The sequence below is a fragment of the Delphinus delphis genome, chromosome 4 (assembly GCF_949987515.2).
Source record: "Delphinus delphis chromosome 4, mDelDel1.2, whole genome shotgun sequence".
Classification (NCBI taxonomy): Eukaryota; Metazoa; Chordata; class Mammalia; order Artiodactyla; family Delphinidae; genus Delphinus; species Delphinus delphis.
The window spans coordinates 74776574-74798147 of NC_082686.1; the positions used below are offsets into that span (position 1 = coordinate 74776574).

The following is a 21574-nucleotide window of genomic DNA, read 5'->3' on the forward strand; positions in this document are numbered from 1 at the left end:
ATATTTCCTGACTACTTTTTATCCCAGTTTTAACATGGCATGAAGACATTTCTTAACTCTCTTATAAACTAGAATTATATCTCAGAGATAACGAAGGTACTTCTTCTTCTTCTTTTTTTTTTGCAGTACACGGGCCTCTCACTGTTGTCACCTCTCCCGTTGCGGAGCACAGGCTCCGGACGCGCAGGCTCAGCGGCCATGGCTCACGGGCCCAGCCGCTCCACTGCATGCGGGATCCTCCCAGACCGGGGCACGAACCCGTGTCCCCTGCATTGGCAGGCGGACTCTCAACCACTGCGCCACCAGGGAAGCCCAAAGGTACTTCTTAAACTTAAGCAGCTAAGGTGCATTTCTCTTCTGATCTTAGCTTATAAAATGGTAGTACTGGATCATTCTGCCTCTACTCCCTTTTTATAACCATAATTTAAAAAATGCACTAGTACGTTAATTATGAAGAACAAACAAAATTTTCATTATAAAAATAATTTGTTACTACCTGGTAGCTCAGAGAAAAAAGAAATTTCCATCTGTCATCTACATTTCTAAGTTTTTAGCATCAAAACTGAATCTCCTGCACACTAAGATAGAAAGCCTGTATCTTTCCTCCATTCTAATTATCAAGAGAAAGCATAGGATGGAGGATAAGAGGAGACTGGGAAAGTAAGGAGACACAAAGACAAGCCCCACCAGCATTGTATATTGCCAAGAGAAACAAACTTTAGTTTCAAGAAACAATTGCCGGCTGTCTGGGAGATGCTCAGGCATCAAACAATAAAGAACAGTCAACAGAGGCAAGAGGCCGAGCATGCTGCTGCGACTGCTTCTCTAATCCCCGGACCTCCAGTAAAAAGGCCAGCTGTTGCCACCTCGTGTAGAGAGTCAGCAGAGCAAATTAACCACGGGAGAAAAAAAGCTGCGGATATTGGAAAATTCTAATTTACCAGCCCTTTAAGCTACACTGTTTTTAACATTGAGGACATCAAACTATTATCATTAAAATAAGCCTGTGTAATGGTAGCCCAAGTAAAAAGGTTTAAGACTGTTTTCACATTTCATTAGTAAATGAGATAGATGTAAATATGAAATATTCGGTTTTGACTGAAGCATATCTTCTCTTCATGTAAAGTACAAGAAATATGAAGAAATACACTGAAGTTTATTATAAAACATTTCAACACTCCCAGACAAGCTCGACAAAAAGCCTCAACTTAGAATAACAGCCATATGCTCAAGTAAAGATTCTGTATCTGTTACAGCTGGATTTTAAGTCTCTAAGTACAAACACACCACACTGAAAAGCTGTGTCTGAATTTTGGGCAACTTTGGTACTACTTACCTATGGCGGAATTCAACTGAGTGTACTTCAAGACAATTTAACAAGTCACGTAAAGAAAATTAACTTCCTTCCATCTGTTTACTGGCTTCATTTACACTTCTGTGTTCTCTTACCCAGATGTTCTAATGCTATCAAAGTTTTCATATTGTTTGAAAGTTTAAGCTGCAAAGGTTTTTTAGTGTACGGAGTACAGAGGATGATAATTATCATGATGATTATCACGGTCATAACTAACATGTATGTCTTTTTTGACCCTCTCCATAAAGGACACTGTTAACTATGGGAGCCTCCAAATATAAAAGACCATTTTATATAATTATATTGTCTAACACCTTGGGGTTTGCTTCCCAAATTAGTTCAGCAGAGTAGTTAAAAGACCTGGGCTCAAATCTTGGCTTTACCGGTTACTATCTGTGTTTCTTAGGCTGCCGTTTCTTTTTCTATAACATGAGAAAAATGACTATACCTATGAGACTGCATGTTAAACACATAACCTAATATCTGGCACAGGAAATTTATTCAAATATTAATTTATATTCATAAATAGATTCAAGTTTCGATACAAAAATGAAAAGGAATTTATTGTAAAATAAGAAGAGAACAATCTAAATGATTGGTAATACCCCTTTAATTCCTGGGTATCAGCGATTCTTTGATTATGTACACAGGAAATAGTGAACAAGAGTTAAAAAAGAAACCTAAGCTCTAAACCCCATGCAACTGATATCAAGGTCCAAAAACTCACAGTAAGCTAGGTTGATATGATATTTACAGAGCAAACAATAAAAAGAATCCCATGCTGTTCTGATGAAATTCAGTTTAGCAACATTACTAGCAGTTGTTACCAGTGTCCAGACACTCAGTTTCCAGGCTGGGATGGAGAATAAATTCCAAAAATAGTCTGTGAGATGTTAGCACTATTACTTATTTTATATAATGACAATCATAAAATACATCTTATAAATCATAAGCAGATCATTATAGAAAGAAACATTTTAAATTGAGCTGTAACATGCCAAATTTTTCCTCTTCAAAGAAAGCGTTTTAAAATTGCGGTCTGTTTCAGTAAATACATTGGACACATTATTAAAAACTATGCTGGGAATCCAAATAGATTTTATCTAAATTAGTGCTGTATTTAAGTATCTATAAAAAATCCTTTGAGATAAAATTCACTATAAAATCAAAAGAATTTCATCAAGGTCATAGTGAACATATTTAAACACCAGACAATTCTGAGTATGACTAGACAATGCAAAAAAGGAATAAGGTGGAAAGATTAGCTATGTATTTTACTAAACTGTCCATGAGGCAACCCAGTCTTTCAACATCTTCAGAGGTCATGTTTTCAAAAGTCTCATTATCTCTAAATTATTTTCATATGATCCCTGATCCATTATCAGCTATAAAAACAAAATTAAATTTTTTTTACCCTTTTCTCAGACTTAGGCAACAGTTGTAAAAATACTACAAAGAACATTTTTCCTGAATCATTTACTGTCATTATGCCCCACAAGCCCCAAATATTCTGTGTAGTAGCTACAAATATTTTCCTAAATAATCCTAATCTAACAAGGTTTAAAAATTAACAGTGAAGTATTACTACCTTGTAACCCTTAGATTCCCACCAACTGTCCCATGAATGTCCTTTAGAGCAAAAAGACCTAGCTCAGGATCACGCATTGTATTTCGTTTTCTTGTTCTTTAGTCTCCCTCAACCTGGAACAGTTCCTCAGTCTTTCCTTGTCTCTCATGATCTTGATACATTTTAAAGATTACAAGCCAGTTATTTTGTAGACTGTGCTTTAATTGGGGTTTTTCTGATGTATCCTTATGATTGAATTTAAGTTATACATTGAAGGTAAGAAAATCATAGAAGTGACGCTGGGTTCTTCTCACTGCATTCTATAAGGTGGCACACAGTTCTGATTTGACTACTACTGATAATATTACTGTGACCACTTGATTAAGGTGGTTATTACCAGCCTTCCCCACTTTAAAGTTACTCTTTTTTCCTTTTCAATTATTTTGCATGGAGACAATTTGTGTGATTGTACAAACATCCCATTCCTCATCATTGATTTTATTCATTTACTTATATAATTATCAATTTATGGACTCCTGTTTTATTCAATGGATTATAATTTATAACTGTCCTTATTTATATTGATGCCCAAACTGTCCTAGTTTTAGCCAACAGGAACCTCTGCACATTGGCTTCTGTATCTTGTTGACCTGTCCCTATCATCCTTCAACTACTTCCTTACTTTCTATATCCTAAGATGTCCCAGGTTCCTCCTGACCTTCCCCTGCTCCGCCTATGGAATCCACTGCATCTCCAGAGTCCTGGTTCCTTGTATGCCTCCTTATCTCATAAGCCTCCCAGAACTAGAAGAGGCAAGCTCTTCTTTCATTTCTTTCATCTTCCTAACTCTAGCTTTGTGGCTTCACTTCAATATTGAACACAGTATATTTTCTCCAGAATATGAGAGAATACCGTACTACTTATGTACTCATCTTAAAGGACAACCAGTCGAAGAATCCCCAAAGTAAAGTGGTGAAATGATTTGAAATTGGGCACGTTTAAAACTGGCAAAATATATGATGCATCAAACTTCTACCAATCTCTACAATAATCTACCCTGTACCATTTTGAAACTGTAGTAAAAACAAACAAAAACTCTGACTCCCTTTCTCTAAATTTCATTAACCGACTTACCATATTCTAATTGAATATGCTATATTAGGAACTTTGATCTGTGTAAGACAGTAGTAACCATTAAACTGTGACAGTTTACTGGCTGAAAGTATCCATGACCATATTCGCAAGTGTTAGGCTGAACATAAACAGTAAGGAAAAGGTACTCTCAAGATTTTTTTTCAACTAATGGACAAAGTCATGGCTCATCTCCTTTAGTGTGACTGATGAGGCTGAGTCACTGGTCAAACACTTGCTTCCAAGGACATTATTTGGTACATTAACACGACAATAATTATATATATACAAAAGTAGTAAATCATTTCAAGGGAGTCATATGAGTACTTTCTCAGGAAAACATAAGACTTGGCTTGACAGTGCACAAATTTGTGTTAGCAATACACTTTCCTTAAACAATCAAATTGGGAGTAGAAAATGATGGGGTTACACAACACTCTATTATAAAACATGAGAAAAGACATATTTTCTAATCACTTAAAAATGTATATGCTGGTAGAACACATGGAAGTATTTCACTGTCTGATAACTATGTCTCGAGGGATACAAAAGAAATAGATCTGTATACACTGTGATACTGACACATCTCTTCCTGTAACAGTACTAATTTAGCATGAAATTATGAACCAGAAACTTCCAAATGTTTTTTTGAACCAATTCCCCTACCAACCCTGTAAGAAGAAAACAATTATAGTATCATTCTTACAAAGAAGCTAAGGCTGTGGAAGATACCCTGCCTAAGATAACACAGCTAGTACATGGTAGTTCAGATTTAAGCACAGGCCTTCTATGAGTTAGCACAGACTTAACTACACCACCAAGGCAGCATGAAAAAACTGGAAGAACAGCAACAGACGATGGAAATAAAAGTTAAAGTGAGATATATTTCAAAAAAAGATTACCTAAAGAAAGAAGGAAAAGGAAAAGAGAAAGAAATAGGAAGCTGAGATAGTAGGGAGGAGAGAGAAAGAGAGGACAAGCAGTGGAGGAGAACACGCTGCTCTGGCACACAGCAGAAGACAGGAAAGCGCTGCTTGGTTTCACTTGGATGTTCTAGGGGTTGTATTGTAGTGCTAAATATTCAGCTTAGAAACTGTTTTCAAATGTGAAGAACTGCTTTTGGTTGAGCATGTGCTACCTTCTGGATATCAGAAAATTCATAGATAGTAAATTTAAGTTTACATTGAAGAAAAAAATACTGATTCATGAAGTTGAAATAAGGGAAACTTGTAACAAGGTAAACTCAAACAGAAGCACTAACCACCAGTATTTTCATTTTTATTTAATAATATTAACTTCTCACTGATTTCTTTGGGTTCTCAAGTATCTAAGTAAATCTTAATAGGCAATCCAAACATCTTAAAGCTAGGAATTCACTAGCATTCAAAGAAGAACCAAATGTCCCTCCGCGCCCCCCCAAAGCCCCCCAAAACAAAGTGACAAAGTGACTAACAGGGCCCAGCTAGGTTGGGGGCTGAAGGTGGGGAGCTATATCACCCTGGTATAGGTGTTAAAGCCAGACCAGGTGTAAGAGGGTGTTCGCGACCTGCCCAGCAGTGAGGAGAGGATCCGTGTGGGAGGAGAGTCAGTGCAGGCGGCCAAAGCACAGCAGGATGAAAACAGTATCTCTACAAAAGCACGGTTGGGCTTCAGGTGAGGAAGAGTCCTCGTGTAGCCGGGCAGCGGGTAGGAAGAATGAGAGAGAGAGATGCCTGGCAGTGTCAGAGCATGAGCTCAGTAAAAAGGACTCCATTAGGAAGGGCAACCTGGCACAGAATGTCAGAGCCTAGATGAGGTGGAAAGGGTGTCAACACAGGGTAAGGTATTGTGGTAGTGGCCTGGAGTTGGGCGATAAGAACCGAGCTGGGTGAGAAGGACATTTGTGCAATGAAGGGGACAGTAGCAAGTTTGGTTACATATAAGAGGACTGATCAAAATAAGGAAATATATTAAAGATACGTAGAGCCAGATTTATCACTGTCAGAAAAAGGAATTACAAATAAGGAAAAGGAAAAAATTAGAATGAACTCGGTATTATTAAATTAAAATGGAAAGCACTGGTGTCAACTTATGGTTTTCAATAGATATATACATATGATTAGAAATACAGATGTAATTACGTGTATATATGCCCACGCACACACACGGTATTTGTTCCTTCGCTCCACCGAGTGGGTCTGGGAACAGTGATATTTCAATAATGATGAACATATCTGGTTCCTAGTTCTTGATTTCTAAATATCATTCTCCAAAAAGGGAAGCTTGGTCAGGGAAAGCACAAGATGAATATGGAACATCTTGTGTGGAAGGACAATATTAGGACAACAGATGAAACTTGCATGGAGTCTGAAAATTAGATGTAGTAATTTATCAGGGTTATTAACATCCCGATTTTGATGGTTGCTAGGAGAAAATTCTTGTTTCTAAAAAACACACGTTAAAGTACTTGGAACTAATGGAACTTCAGGTCAGCAACTTTCAAACAGTTCAGGGGGAAAAAGCTCTTTGTACATACTTTTCTGTAAGTTTAAAATGAGATGGAGAAATAAATGGACATGCAGAAGGTGAAAAGGCAGTGAGATGGAGGGCAGGAAGGATTACTTACTGAGGTCTTCAGCCAGTTGAACTCGTTTACCAGTGAGCAATTTTACCTTCTTCTCACTATCTTCAGCAAAATCTTCCAGTACCTCTTTAACATTTTTCTCTAATCGCCTGACTGTTTAAAGCAAATAAAGAAATATGAGAAGCATGATTTTTATGAATGCACAAGGATGATAAAATTAACAATATATGGAGAGCAAGTTCTTATCTTTCTCATCATGATAAATCTATTGTTAAGTTCAGACTTCTCAGTTATAGGGAGAATATCTACCTGTTATGCCGTACTTTTATCAACATGAAACACATATCCTCAGAGAAAGTCCTATTCTTAAGCCCTAATAGTTTAATGGAAGTACAGATTCCCCAAAAAACCTAAGTGATGCTTAGGAGTCCTTTCCTAACAGAGTTTTTGTGTAATGAAGAAAGACTCCTGGTATGTTTATCTCCCATCTTTTTCAATTATGGTTTATTTTCATTACTATTTTAAAGGCAAATTATAATTTTTGGTCTTCTAATAAATCTAACGTTCAGGAAATATTTTGGCATCCATCTATTTAAAGTGAAATGTTATTACTGTTATTTTTCATGTCAAATTAGAAAGTGGTCCTTCTGTGGCTTACCTTCAGTGTTTGTAAGTTGCTGTCTTAAAGTATTTGCAGTGATGGCAAGCATTCGCTGTATTCGCCAAAACAGGACAACATCATTGCATTCCAACTGAAATATTAGGTAATAAAGATTACCAGATGCAAACTTAAAAATGAAAACCACAATCATGAACACATAAAATTCCTGAAGTCAGTACCTACAGCCTCTGCTTTAATAAAAAATAATCAGATTTACCTAATACATATATTCCTCTTGTAGATAGGACCTACTGCATTTTTTCTGCACAGGAACCACAAAGTTCTACATGATTTGGGTTTTATTTGCACCACAGCTACATAGCTTTGTTTTGATTCCAATGACAAAGCAAGTAAACTTGGGAAGTAGAGAATTTCATTATGTTATATACAAGCAGAAGTTCACAGAATATAGCCTTACTTAGCATTTAGTTCAACTAACAATCATGTTATCTTAAATATGTCCTTAGGCTAACCCCTGTTCTTTGAGTGTACACTCAAGCCATTTTTGAAATTCAGCTGCATATGAAAATACGTTAATGATGTTTTTAAAAAGCTTATCCTCTGGGTGAGGAGTAAAACAGGGGTAGGAGATTAAGTAGTACAAACAACTATGTATAAAATAAATAAGCTACAAGGATATATTGTACAGTACAGGGAAATATAGCCAATATTTTATAATCACTTTAAATGGAGTATAATCTATAAAAATATTGAATCACTATTCTGTATACCTGAAACAAATATAAAATAGTAAATCAACTATATTCAATTAAAAAAATAGCATATTCCTTTTTGAAAGCAAGAAAGGGAAAAAGCAAGAAAGCAAGAAAGAAAGAGAAAGAAAGAAAAGAAAGAAAGCTTATTCAATAGAGAGGTCTTACTAACAATGAAAATTATGCAAACAACTTGCCAATTTTTACACAGGCACATTTAAACACAAATTTCTTTTAAGCTGCTGAAAACGCAAAAGAAAAACACTTTAGGGGTCTCAAATAAGATTGCTGATTAACAGAGCTCTTTCAGAAGGACACTTTAAAAAGCATTTATCCTTGTATGAAAAAGCTCAAAATACATTAGTTTACCGCCACCTAGGGGTTACTTTGTAAAATGTGACATTAAAGTGCAGTTGTCCATTCTAAGAACTTTCTACAGTTCTTTTAAAGAATTATTTAAAGCAAGATTTTCATGGAGGAAGCTTGCACAAGCCTCTTAGATAGCCTCATCCACCAAAGGGCAGACACCAGAAACAAGAACTATAATCCTGCAGCCTGTGGAACATAAACCGCATTCACAGAAAGACAGACAAAATGAAAAGGCAGAGGACTATGTACCAGATGAAGGAACAAAATAAAACCCCAGAAAAACAATTAAATGAAGTGAGATAGGCAACCTTCCAGAAAAAGAATTCAGAATAATGAGAGTGAAGATGATCCAGGACCTCGGAAAAAGAATGGAGGCAAAGATCAAGAAGATGCAAGAAATGTTTAACAAAGACCTCGAAGAATTAAAGAACAAACAGAGATGAACAATACAATAAGTGAAATGAATAATACCCTAGAAGGACTCAATAGCAGAATAACTGAGGCAGAAAAACAGATAAGTGACCTGGAAGACAAAATAGTGGAATTCACTGCTGTGGAACACAATAAAGAAAAAAGAATGAAAAGAAAGAAAGACAGCCTAAGAGACCTCTGGGACAACATTAAACACACCAACATTCTCATCATAGGGTGCCAGAAGGAGAAGAGAGAAAGAAAGGACCTGAGAAAATATCTGAAGAGATAACTGCTGAAAACTTCCCTACATGGGAAAGGAAATAGTCACCTAAGTTCAGGAAGCTCAGAGAGTCCCAGGCAGGATAAGCCAAAGGAGGAACATGCAAGACACTTAGTAATCAAGTTGACAAAAGATAATGAAAAAATATTAAATGCAACAAGGGAAAAGCAACAAATAACATACAAGGTAATTCCCATAAGTTTCCCAGCTGATTTCTCAGCAGAAACTCTGTAGGCCACAAGGCAGTGGCACGATATACTTAAAGTGATGCAAGGGAAGAACCTACAACCAAGATCACTCTACCCGGCAGGGATCTCATTCAGATTTGACAGAGAAATCAAAAGCTTTAGACAAGCAAAAGCTAAGAGAATTCAGCACCACAAAACCAGCTCTACAACACATGCTAAAGGAACTTCTCTAAGTGGGAAACACAAGAGAAGGACCTGCAAAAACAAACCCAAAACAATTAACATCATGGTAATAGGAACATACATATTGATAATTACCTTAAATGTGAATGGATTAAATGCTCCAACCAAAAGACACAGGCTCACTGAATGGATACAAAAATAAAACCCATATATATGCTGTTGACAAGAGACCCACTTCAAACTAGGGACACATACAGACTGAAAGTGAGGGGATGGAAAAAGATATTCCATGTAAATGGATATCAAAAGAAAGCTGGAGTAGCAATACTCTTATCAGATAAAATAGACTTTAAAATAAAGAAAGTTACAAGAGACAAGGAAGGACACTACATATGATCAAGGGATCAATCCAAGAAGATATAACAATTATAAATATATATGCACCCAACATAGGAGCACCTCAATACATAAGGCAAATGCTAACAGCTATAAAAGAGGAAATCAACAGTAACACAATAGTGGGGTACTTCAACACCTTACTTACACCAATGGACACATCATCCAAACAGAAAATTAATAAGGAAACACAAGCTTTAAATGACACAACAGACAAGATAGATTTAATGGCTATTTATAGGACATTCCATCTAAAACCAGCAGATTACACTTTCTTCTCAAGTGCACATGGAACATTCTCCAGGATAGATCACATCTTGGGTCACAAATCAAGCCTTGGTAAATTCAAGAAAACTGAAATCATATCAAGCATTTTTTCCGACCACAATGCTATGAGATTAGAAATAAATTACAGGGAAAAAAACGTAAAAGACACAAACACATGGAGGCTAAAAAATATGTTACTAAATAACCAAGAGATCACAGAAGAAATCAAAGAGGAGATCAAAAAACACCTAGAGACAAATGACAACGAAAACACGACAAACCAAAACCTATGTGATGCAGCAAAAGCAGTTCTAAGAGGGAAGTTTATAGCAATACAATCCTACCTCAAGAAACAAGAAAAATCTCAAACAAACAACCTAAAGTTACACCTAAAGGAACTGGAGAGAGAACAAACAAAACCCAAAGTTAGTAGAAGGAAAGAAATAACAAACATGAGAGTAGAAATAAATGAAATAAAAACAAGAAAACAATAGCAAAGATCAATAAAACTAAAGCTGGTTCTTTGAAAAGATAAACGAAATTGATAAACCTTTAGCCAGATGCATCCAGAAAAAGAGGGAGAGGACTCAAATCAGTAAAATTAAAAATGAAAAAGGAGAAGTTACAACAGACACTGCAGATATACAAAGCATCCTAAGAGACTACTACAAGCAACTGTATGCCAATAAAATGGACAACCTGGAAGAAATGGACAAATTCTTAGAAAGGTATAACCTTCCAAGACTGAACCAGGAAGAAATAGAAAATATGAACAGACCAATCACAAGTAATGAAACTGTGATTAAAAATCTCCCAACAAATAAAAGCCCAGGACCATATGGCTTCACAGGCGATTTCTATCAAACATTTAGAGAAGAGCTAACACCCATCCTTCTCAAACTCTTCCAAAAAATTGCAACAGAGGAAGAAGAACACTCCCAAACTCATTCTACAAGGCCACAATCACCCTGATGCCAAAACCAGACAAAGATACTACAAAAAAAGAAAATTACAGACCAATATCACTGATGAATTTAGATTAAAAAATCCTAGCAAACAGAATCTAGCAACACATTGAAAGGATCATACAGCATGATGAAGTGCGATTTATCCCAGGGATGCAAGGATTCTTCAAAATACGTAAATCAATCAATGTGATACACCATATTAACAAATTGAAGAATAAAAACCATATGATCATCTCACTAGATGCAGAAAAAGCTTTTGACAAAATTCAACACCCATTCATGATGAAAACTCTCCAGAAAGTGGGCATAGAGGGAACCTATCTCAACATAATAAACGCCATATATGACAAACCCACAGCAAACATCATTCTCAATGGTGAAAAACTGAAAGCATTTCCTCTAAGATCGGGAACAAGACAAGGATGTCCACTCTCACCACTATTATTCCACATAGTTTTGGAAGTCCTAGCCACAGCAATCAGAGAAGAAAAAGAAATAAAAGGAATCCAAATTGGAAAAGAAGAAGTAAAACTGCCACTGTTTGCAGATGACATGATACTATACATAGAGAATCCTAAAGATGCCACCAGAAAACTACTAGAGCTAATCAATGAATTTGGTAAAGTTGCAGGCTACAAAATTAAGGTACAGAAATCTCTTGCTTTCCTATACAATAAAGATGAAAAATCCAAAACAGAAATTAAGGAAACACTCCCATTAACCACTGCAGCAAAAAAAATTAAATATCTAGGAATAAACCTACCTAAGGAGACAAAAGACCTGTATGCAGAAATCTATAAGACAGTGATGAAAGAAATTAAAGAAGATACAAACAGATGGAGAGATATACCATGTTCTTGGATTGGAAGAATCAACATTGTGAAAATGACTATACTACCCAATGCAATCTACAGATTCAGTGCAATCGCTATCCAACTACCAATGGCATTCTTCACAGAACTAGAACATAAAATTTCACAATTTGTATGGAAACACAAAAGACCCTGAATAGCCAAAGCAATCTTGAGAAAGAAAAATGGAGCTGGAGGAATCAGGCTCCCTGACTTCAGACTATACTACAAAGCTACAGTAATCAAGACAATATGGTACTGGCACAAAAACAGAAATATAGATCAATAGAACAGGATAGAAAGCCCAGAGATAAATCCACGCACCTATAATCAATTAATCTATGACAAAGGAGGCAAGGATATACAATGGAGAAAAGACAGTCTCTTCAATAAGTGGTGCTGGGAAAACTGGACAGCTTACATGTAAAAGAATGAAATTAGAACATTCCCTAACACCATACACAAAAATAAACTCAAAATGGATTAAAGACCTAAATGTAAGACCAGATACTATAAAACTCTTACAGGAAAACCTAGGAAGAACACTCTTTGATATAAATCACAGCGAGATCTTTTTTGACCCACCTCCTAGAGTAGTGGAAATAAAAACAAAAATAAACAAATGGGACCTAATGAAACTTAAAAGCTTTTGCACAGCAAGGAAACTGTAAACAAGACGAAAAGATAACCCTCAGAATGGGAGAAAACATTTGCAAATGAATCAATGGAGAAAGCATTAATCTCCAAAATACATAAACAGCTCATGCAGCTCAATATTAAAAAAACAAACAACCCAATCCAAAAATGGGCAGAAGACCTAAATAGACATTTCTCCAAAGAAGACATACAGATGTCCAAGAGGCACATGAAAAGCTGCTCAACATCACTAATTATTAGAGAAATGCAAATCAGAATTACAATGAGTTATCACCTCACACTGGTTAGAATGGGCATCATCAGAAAATCTACAAACAACAAATGCTAGAGAGGGTGTGGAGAAAAGGGAACCCTCTTGCACTGTAGGTGGGAATGTAAATTGATACAGCCACTATGGAGAATAGTATGGAGGTTCCTTAAAAAACTAAAAACAGAATTACCATATGACCCAGCAATCCCACTACTGGGCATATACACAGAGAAAACCATAATTCAAAAAGACACATGCACCCCAATGTTCACTGCAGCACTCTTTACAATAGCCAGCTATGGAAGCAACCTAAATGCCCATCGAAAGATGAATGGATAAAGAAAATGTACATATATATAATGGAATATTACTCAGCCATAAAAAGGAACAAAACTGGGTCATTTGTAGAGACGTGGATAGACCTAGAGACTGTCATACAAAGTGAAGTAAGTCAGAAAGAGAAAAACAAATGTTGTATATTAATGCATATATGTGGAATCTAGAAAAATGGTACAGATGAACTGGTTTGCAAGGCAGAAACAGAGACACAGATGTAGTGAACAAACATATGGACACCAAGGGGGGAACGCAGGGAGAAGGGTGGTGGTGGTGGGATGAATTGGGAGATTAGGATTGACATATATACACTAATATGAATAAAATTGGTAACTAATAAGAACATGCTGTATAAAAAAAATAAATAGAAAAGAATTCAAAAACAAAAAAATAGATTTTCATGATATAAAGAATTATAATATGGGGGAAAGCATGATAAAAAATGTAGTGCATTATTATTTCCATTATGCAAATAAATGGTTATGTTATATATCTACACACATATACATACAACATGTATAGAAAGAGGTGAACGGATATACATAAAAATGTTAACTAAAAGTACTTCTAGGTCAGGGGATTATAAAATATTGTTTCCTTTTGCATGGTTGTTTTTTTTAACATTTATTTATTCCATTTACTTTCTATAATGGTAAAGTATTATTTTCTAACACAGTTAATTCTTAAAAAAATCTTTAAAAAGTATTGTAGTGCCTATTATATGCACACGATCTAATATGCACTGGGATGATATGTATGTAAAATGTAATCACTACAAAAGTGGTAAATATCTTTGAAAAAATAAGAGTTAGGTCACTCTATAAATTACGCATACTTTTTCTCAGAAGATCAAAAGACTTAAAAGTTAATGCTAAACCTCAAGCTTACTTTTAAGCAATTAAACAACTATCACTAAAAAACATTTCTCTTTGTTTTTGGAAACCTTACCTCAGAATCTACAAAATGCCTCTGGTAGTAATAGAAGCCTCTTCGACAAAGGTTACAATGGTTTAGGGCTGTTTTTAAGAAATGTCTTCTATAAACTTGGTGCCAAGTATCCTTGATCTAAAATAATAAAAAGAAAAGAGACCAAAGAGTTACTGTATGCTCTCCAGGTTGATCAAACACATTCTGAAAAGTCATATACAAAGTTTACTTATAAAAAAGTTAATTAAAACCAATGGCAATGTTGTTATTCTGTCAACCTTTTATATCCATTAAAAAATTTTTTTTCAAGGTAAAGATTAGACCACTAGTACTCTGACTCCTTACCAGTCTATATACTTCAATATTTGCAGTGTTTCTAACAAGCATTATTATTAATCATCTTGTAGAGTAGAGAGGGTGGAGATTATCTTCCTCTAGTTAGAGGTAAGGTGTCCAAGGCAAAAAGAGGTTGTGAGCCTTGTCAGAGGTCAGAGTCAGACTAGGAAGCTGGTCTCAGACCATGTCCATCAACCCAACAACATTTCCTTTCCCGTTATGAAATTTCATTGTTCCTTCAGCAATATGACCCCCACCACTTTATTATTATATAGTCTGTTAGGGTGTTCAGAGGTCTTCCACACCACTGTCTTTTTTCAAGCACAACAAAAATAATGTTGAGAAAGTAGAACAAGCATCATCAACACCATTTGACAGTTGAGAAAAGGGGGCTGAGATTATACCAATAACTAAAGGCAATATTACTAGCTAATAGAATGGAAGTGTACTGGAATTCACATCTCCTGACATCTAGTCTATCCACTATTCTTATCACAGTACTTTGCTACCTATTTTATAGCTTCACAAAATGCAGTGAACATAGTTTCTCTTGGAAAAAATCTGATACTTTCTCGCTCACAGAAAGTAAGATATACAGCCAATTCATATCCTAAGATATGGATAAAATCCCTCCTATTGTATTAACCACTTATAAAGTTCAAAAGTATCCAACCGAACAGAATTTACTGTTAGTAAGAGCTAGGACCAATGTGGATAAATGAAATCTATATTCAACTAATAATTTCATGTAATCATTAGTTTTAATTTCATTTTCAATTTATAAACAATGAGATGTATAGCAGCTTTAACTGTTTCTTTTCATCAGTTTTCTTTTCTTGTTCTGACCTCTGGTGGATTTTAAATTAAGTATACTCATTTCTCAAGTGCAGAAACATAAATAGCAAATAAATCTTTAAGAGAATCTATGCATGGCCCTGAAACTTCTTAAATGATTGTTTTCCTCACTAGAATTACTTTTCTAGATGGGGTTCACTTAAGCTAATTTAAGCTAATGTTAAAATGAAGCTTTGATCCCTCACACCCTAACTAACTAGGGAACACAGGCCCAGAAACACAATTGTTTTTTTAAATTTTTCTCCAAATAAGCATCATGAAGGTAAGCAAAAGTAGCCTAAACTATAATTATATATCCTCATATTTATTATGAAGAAAGAAAATGAGATAGAACCCAAAGGTATTATCCAATTTACTCACACCTGATTAAGATACATTTGACTGAAAAAACATACATATTAAGTGAGCCATATTTAAGCAAAAATTTCATTCTGCAATCTGAAACAGCGTAACGTAGTGCAGAGATCTCGGTGGGGTCTCTCCCCTTTTCCCAGAACTTACTGCTGAATTTGCCCAGAGAACTTCCCTTTTCTAAGTCTCAAGTTCCCCATTTACAAATTAAAGCATTATACTTAAAGCAATACTAAGAATAAAATTTCAACTGTTTCCACACTCAAAATGACCAAGTTCTTTTTGTCAGCAAAAGTACACAGGATCAAAGTACAATTAAGCACTTAAATATCTAAGTAATACATTAGAAGTAGTAACATTTTACTACAAGAAACAAAGACTAAGGAAGCAAGTTCATGCTTTTCAGCAGTTTATTACCAAGCTTGGGTCTACTTCTACTCCTCGGGATTCAAGGTTCTTTCGGACTGTAGTTATCTCATCACTTGCGAGATAAGCTGGGTGCTCCTCATTACATTTCAACATCTTCTCCAGTTCATTCTTGGTTTCATTGTGAACACACTTTGAAATGTTTAAAAGAGGACTGTGTTTAGATGGTTCATGACTTGGCATAATTATAAAAACAGAGTCCCAATTTTAATAAATATATTACTTTTGCACGATTGGTGACACAAGCTCAACCACAACAAACAAGGAAAACCAGAGTACCCCGGCTTATGAATGCAAAACAACCTGGACATGTGAGGGGGCAAGGGGGGAAGGGGATTAGCCCTATTTGCTATACTTTATCGATACTTTGGCTGAGATGTTTTACTGTCCAAGTCACAGGATCAGGCACCTTACTATGTACATCCTTTCTTGACCTTAGGGTATGATTTCAATCTAGGAAAAAGTGCCCTATATACACGGGAAGAGATAATGTTCTATAAATGCCTCGTATCTAAGAACTGGATGACTGTAAGGCCCTGTGCCTGTTGACATGCTCCTTTTCTGATAAATACAAAATTCAGTCTGATTTTTTAAAAAAGTCTTTTCATTGAAATCCTTCTTAGATTGCTTCTGTGAGGTGCCCAACATTCTTAAATTCACTTCCAGTCTCTTCTCTATAATTGTTTACAATCTCTTCACCAAATGAGGAAAGCATACACACTAGTGGTAAGTCTGAAAGCAAGACTCAGTACGGTGTCAAATTAACTTTATCTTTTCATTTTTTCCATCCTTCTTTCAAAACTGCATGGTACAGGAAACTAGCTTCAAATTCACTACTCTAAACAAGTTACTACCATAGCACTTTGCCCCAAACTGTACCAAGCTACGGAATCTGAGTATTTATATAAAAATAACACTGAAACACAAATAAACGGCTTGTAAATTGAACTACTAAATAATATTCTCTGAAAACATGAGAAGAAATTTAATAAAGAGAAATTTCACTGTTTCCTTAAACTTCTGCTATTTGGTCTGAGACAGGAAGGAAAATTCCAACTATATTCTCCCACTCTTCCTGCCCTGTTTTACTTCCACCTGTCCACCTGTTCCCACCACGCTGGTTGTTCAGGAGAACACCACTCTCCCATCTATCCTGACCAAGATTTCCATTAGTTTAGCTCAAAGTGAAAATGTTTCAAAGGAATGGTTTTTCCCCAGAAGATTAGGAAAAAGTAACAATATAAAAGCAAAATATAGTTTTCAGAACATGGATTTCTCATCTTTAGCAAAGGACAATCTTAAGTTTCTTTTCCTGCTAAATCCTGCCAACTCAAAAAGAGAAGGAACTGTTACACAGCTATCTAAACTTGCAGTGTGGGACCTAGGGATATTCTCAACTTCTAGAATCTGTTTCTCACTGAAAACTCCGGGTATGAAGTCTAGACCAGTGGTTTTCAACTGGGACTGGGAGGGTTAGAGAGGTTAGAGGAGAGCTTGAGTCGGTGAGTCTGACATGACGCTTTGCTTTGACAGAGAAAACAAAACCTGCGTATACAAACACCTCCCCAGCGGTTCTCCTGTCCCTCCCCTCTACACTCCAAACTATGGCCTCTGTTTGTTTTACAGTCAGACTGAGTCTTACACATGCTGCCCTGATAACCCTAGGAGAAGCTCTTCTCTGAAGGGTTTCCAAATTCCTCTTCTAGGCGACAGATCCTTGCACTGACAGTAAAACTAATTCCTCTGCTTCTCTTGAAGGGATTTCCTATGGGTTCAAGTTCCTGAGAAAGTAACTTACAACCAGGAATCATTCCTCTCTGAGAGTGTTTGGCCAAAGCATATTTACTACTAGTTGCTGAGGCAAGTTCTGCCATCACTGATTGTTCTAGACCTAATTAGGCCTAATTTCACTAAGCCTTAAAGGTCAGACGCCATTTTTCTTTGGAGCTTATCTGCCTTATACCAGTTCTTTCTAATCAATGCCTCTACCTGTCTCAAAGTCAGAAATCTCTGCTGAATCCCCTAGGAATTCTATTCTGAAAGACTGCCTCCTCACAGCCCATGTGTATAGCAGAGATAACTGATGTACTCTGAATACACGCATGACCCAACCACTAACTGTCCATTTCTTCAGCTTCTTTTCAGTCTCTGAGTGACTCATTTTCCCACAAAAATCATATCAGAAAAAAAAAGAGAAGAGGAAGACTGTCCCCTCACTATTTTAAGACAAACTGGGACTTATATCTGATAGATATCTTACAAAACAAGAAATGCATAAAACCAGAAAAACATAGGGTGTTGATTATATAATTAACTCTGTATTTAAAATAAAAACAAAAAAAATAAAAAAAGAATAGGAATTATATGTCATTTGGTAATTTTTCATTCTCTTTATCTGCTCTCTCAATACACACACATCTGATGGTCTCATTCTCTAATTACATGGATTCAAGGAAGGAAGAAAGGAAAGTAAATTAGATGCCACCTCTTTTTCTTATTCATTACTTCCTTCATCTATGTATTTTGATTTTATATTCTATTTACCATCTTTTATTTAAGGAATTAACATAAGAAAGAGATGGTGGTGTAAGACTCAATGCTAATAAGAAAAGAAGCCATAACAACAAGGAAAAGAATAAAAACAGGTGGGGGGAAGGGGGGGAGGATTTTAATGATTACACATTTTCCCTCTATTTATTCATTTGTAAAGTTATTTATACTTGCCTTTACCATTTTGTTCTTTTAAAGTGATCATTAAATGTTTATAATATGAATTCTATAATTCTACTTCCTGTCTGAATTTTTATGCTTATTTTGTGAACATAGGAGCAAAAAATGCAAAAGGATAAAATAGTTTAAATAGACAGCTAACAGAAAACTCCAGTGATAATAATAGAATAAGGTTTTAAAAAGACATTATATCTTTTATTCTAATCACGTTCATTCTACATCCTCTGAAGTCCCTGTCATTTTTTTCTTCTGTTTATAAATTTAATCTTCATTTTACCTCAAATAGGCACTTGAACAAAGTAATCAACCACTCTTTTTAATAAAAAAAGCTACCTCATATTTTTTCAGACTTTCTTTTGTAGTTTACTGTTTTTTCTAAAGATTTATTGTCTTTTCGAAAGGCTGATATAAAATACTTGAAATTATTAAGTTTGGCTTCGAGGCATTCAGAGGTTATATTTTAATGCCTGAATTAAAATGCCAAAGATTTGTTTGTTTTTACCTGTTCTTGGGTTCGATTCTTCCAGTATAACCACCTCTTTTTCCAATCTGGACCTACCATATTTTCAATTGCATTTTCAGCTAGAAAAATTAAAAAAAAAATTTTTTTTATTTATCAGGAATTTTATCACTTACCAGGTACATAAATTATAACTAATACTATCTTGCTTTCTTAACCACTTCAAAACCTGTGTCAATATGAAGTCAGTTGAAATAAAGAATAAAACTATATAATTGATATGGTACATATATAAGAAAGCATTTAATTATATATGTTTAGAATCTATGAAAAGTATAATTGCTTATAAAGTTCCCATAAGTATAGTAGCAAACACTAAAATAGTCTGAATTTCAGCTTTTTAGAATATAAGTACATGTAAATATCATGGGTCCAATTTAACACTTTTTTTTTCAATTTAACATTTTTAATAGTTACAAGCAGTTGACCAAAAAATTGCACAAATAATATTCAACTAGAATAGTACTGACAAAGAACTTGAGATGTTAGATTTTTTCTTTTAAACCAATGTTCACTAAAGTTAGATGACTCTTTATCCACCGAGAATACTCAAAACTCAATAACCCATGTCCCTACTTACTATCCTTGAGACGAGCCTGAAGAGCCTCTTCCATAAAGTAAATAGCTGCATCCCATTGCTGTTTATCAGATATGGACCGATCTTCTAAAGCATTGTGCTGAATAACCCTCTGAAACAACAAGGAAAGAAAAACAGCTATTTTGATGGATATCTTGTCATTTTAGTCATTTTAATTCTAATTGACAGCTCAGAAAATATCCAAACTAGCAGATGTATCTACAACAACATAAAAGTATGTCCCTCCCACACAAATGCAACATAAAAGTATGTCCCTCCCACACAAATGTCCTATTATCTGCCTGCTTATTTGTCAGCTTTCTGTCTAAAAAATAAAAGTGGAGATTTTCTCCTAGCCCAAATTAAATGAGCTCACCATCGAGAAGACAGCTGGGGGTTGGGGGGTGGGTAGAGAATTACATATTTAACTACATAAAATTACACCCTAGAACCCTGGTATTCAGGAGCTAATGATTCAGATCATCTCTACTGCTTCTTTTTGCCATATGACCTATGTGTTAGCATTTTCAAAAAAGAGAGGAGAAAAAAAAAGCAATAACCATTATCTCACTGTTAACACCAATGGAAAATGTAATGGAAGGAAGCTTAAGAGGTCTAGACAATCATAAGTAAATGTTAGTTATTTATTGTAAGAAAATTGGTTTCCAAATCTTATAGCTTTTGAATTAATGAATGAATGAAAACGGCACCACTCTCTCTCAGTAAGCCAATCTTATTAAGGCATTTAACAAGAATGGATATGGTTTTCAAATATGAAGACAAACATTTCTTTAAAAAAAAACCCTATAATTACGATCAGCCCACAGTGAAATATGCATTTTTAGAAAACTGCTCAGTCTTATCTTTAACAGTTCCTCCCATAACTGTCTGGACAGAGAGGGTGGTTAAAAAAGGTTTGATTAGGTGATGAGAACACTCTACATAACAAAAGATTTATCAGGTGATGAAGGTCAGGAGCCAGGCTTTACAATAAAGACACAATGGGGCTCATATCCCAGCTTTGCCAATGACAACAGAACTGCTTAAGAACAAAATAAAACAATGCTTACAAAATACACAGAGTTTCTGGTACCTTGTAAGCATCCAACACACGGTAGTTAGCATTATGATTTTAGGAATCTAACATTTTGACTCAACTCCACTGAAAACCAATGCATCTAATTCTTTTTACCACTGAGGGTAAAATGAGAAGCAGCTATCCGTAGTTCAGGCCCATGTAAATTCTGTGGAAGTTTATAGAAACCTGTTTATTGCAAGGTCTGATTTTCTTCTGAAATGATAGCCAAGAAAGAAATAGCAGAGGGCGATTTTAGAAGGGCAGAAAAACGTCAAAAGGCCGATTATATTTTGTAAATCTATTTCTTTCCTTATTTTCAATTCAGAACCTAATTTAAACAGTCATATAAAAATATTCTATAAAAGAATATCAATTTGAGAAATTATATAAAAAAATGAGGCTGGCACCCTAATATACAAACGACATACCAAGCTGTCCTCTGCAAAATCATTCCACTTGTGGCGTTTAATAGTTTCTTCCTTAACAGCCTCTTTAAGTTTATCAAATATGTCATCATGCTCTTTTCCTTTCGGTTCTGTCATGAAGCGGGAAAATTCTTCTTGTAGGGTCTCCCAAGCAACCTAGAATGATTTAAAAGAAAAAAGCTGCACCTATATTGCACACTT

At 35.3% G+C, this 21574-nt stretch overlaps 1 protein-coding gene across 4 annotated transcripts in view; it reads right to left on the reverse strand.

Annotated features, from left to right (window-relative positions):
- Positions 1 to 21574, reverse strand: part of OPA1 (OPA1 mitochondrial dynamin like GTPase) — a 97355-nt gene that overhangs the window by 21241 nt on the left and 54540 nt on the right. For all 4 annotated transcript variants that reach the window (XM_060010931.1, XM_060010929.1, XM_060010932.1 and 1 more), the window contains 7 exons: positions 21377 to 21529; positions 19874 to 19982; positions 19276 to 19355; positions 16035 to 16175; positions 14097 to 14213; positions 7274 to 7367; positions 6658 to 6768 (listed from right to left, as the gene is read on the reverse strand). In XM_060010931.1, coding sequence (XP_059866914.1) covers positions 6658 to 6768; positions 7274 to 7367; positions 14097 to 14213; positions 16035 to 16175; positions 19276 to 19355; positions 19874 to 19982; positions 21377 to 21529 — 805 coding nt within the window. The remainder of the gene's footprint in view (positions 1 to 6657; positions 6769 to 7273; positions 7368 to 14096; positions 14214 to 16034; positions 16176 to 19275; positions 19356 to 19873; positions 19983 to 21376; positions 21530 to 21574) is intronic.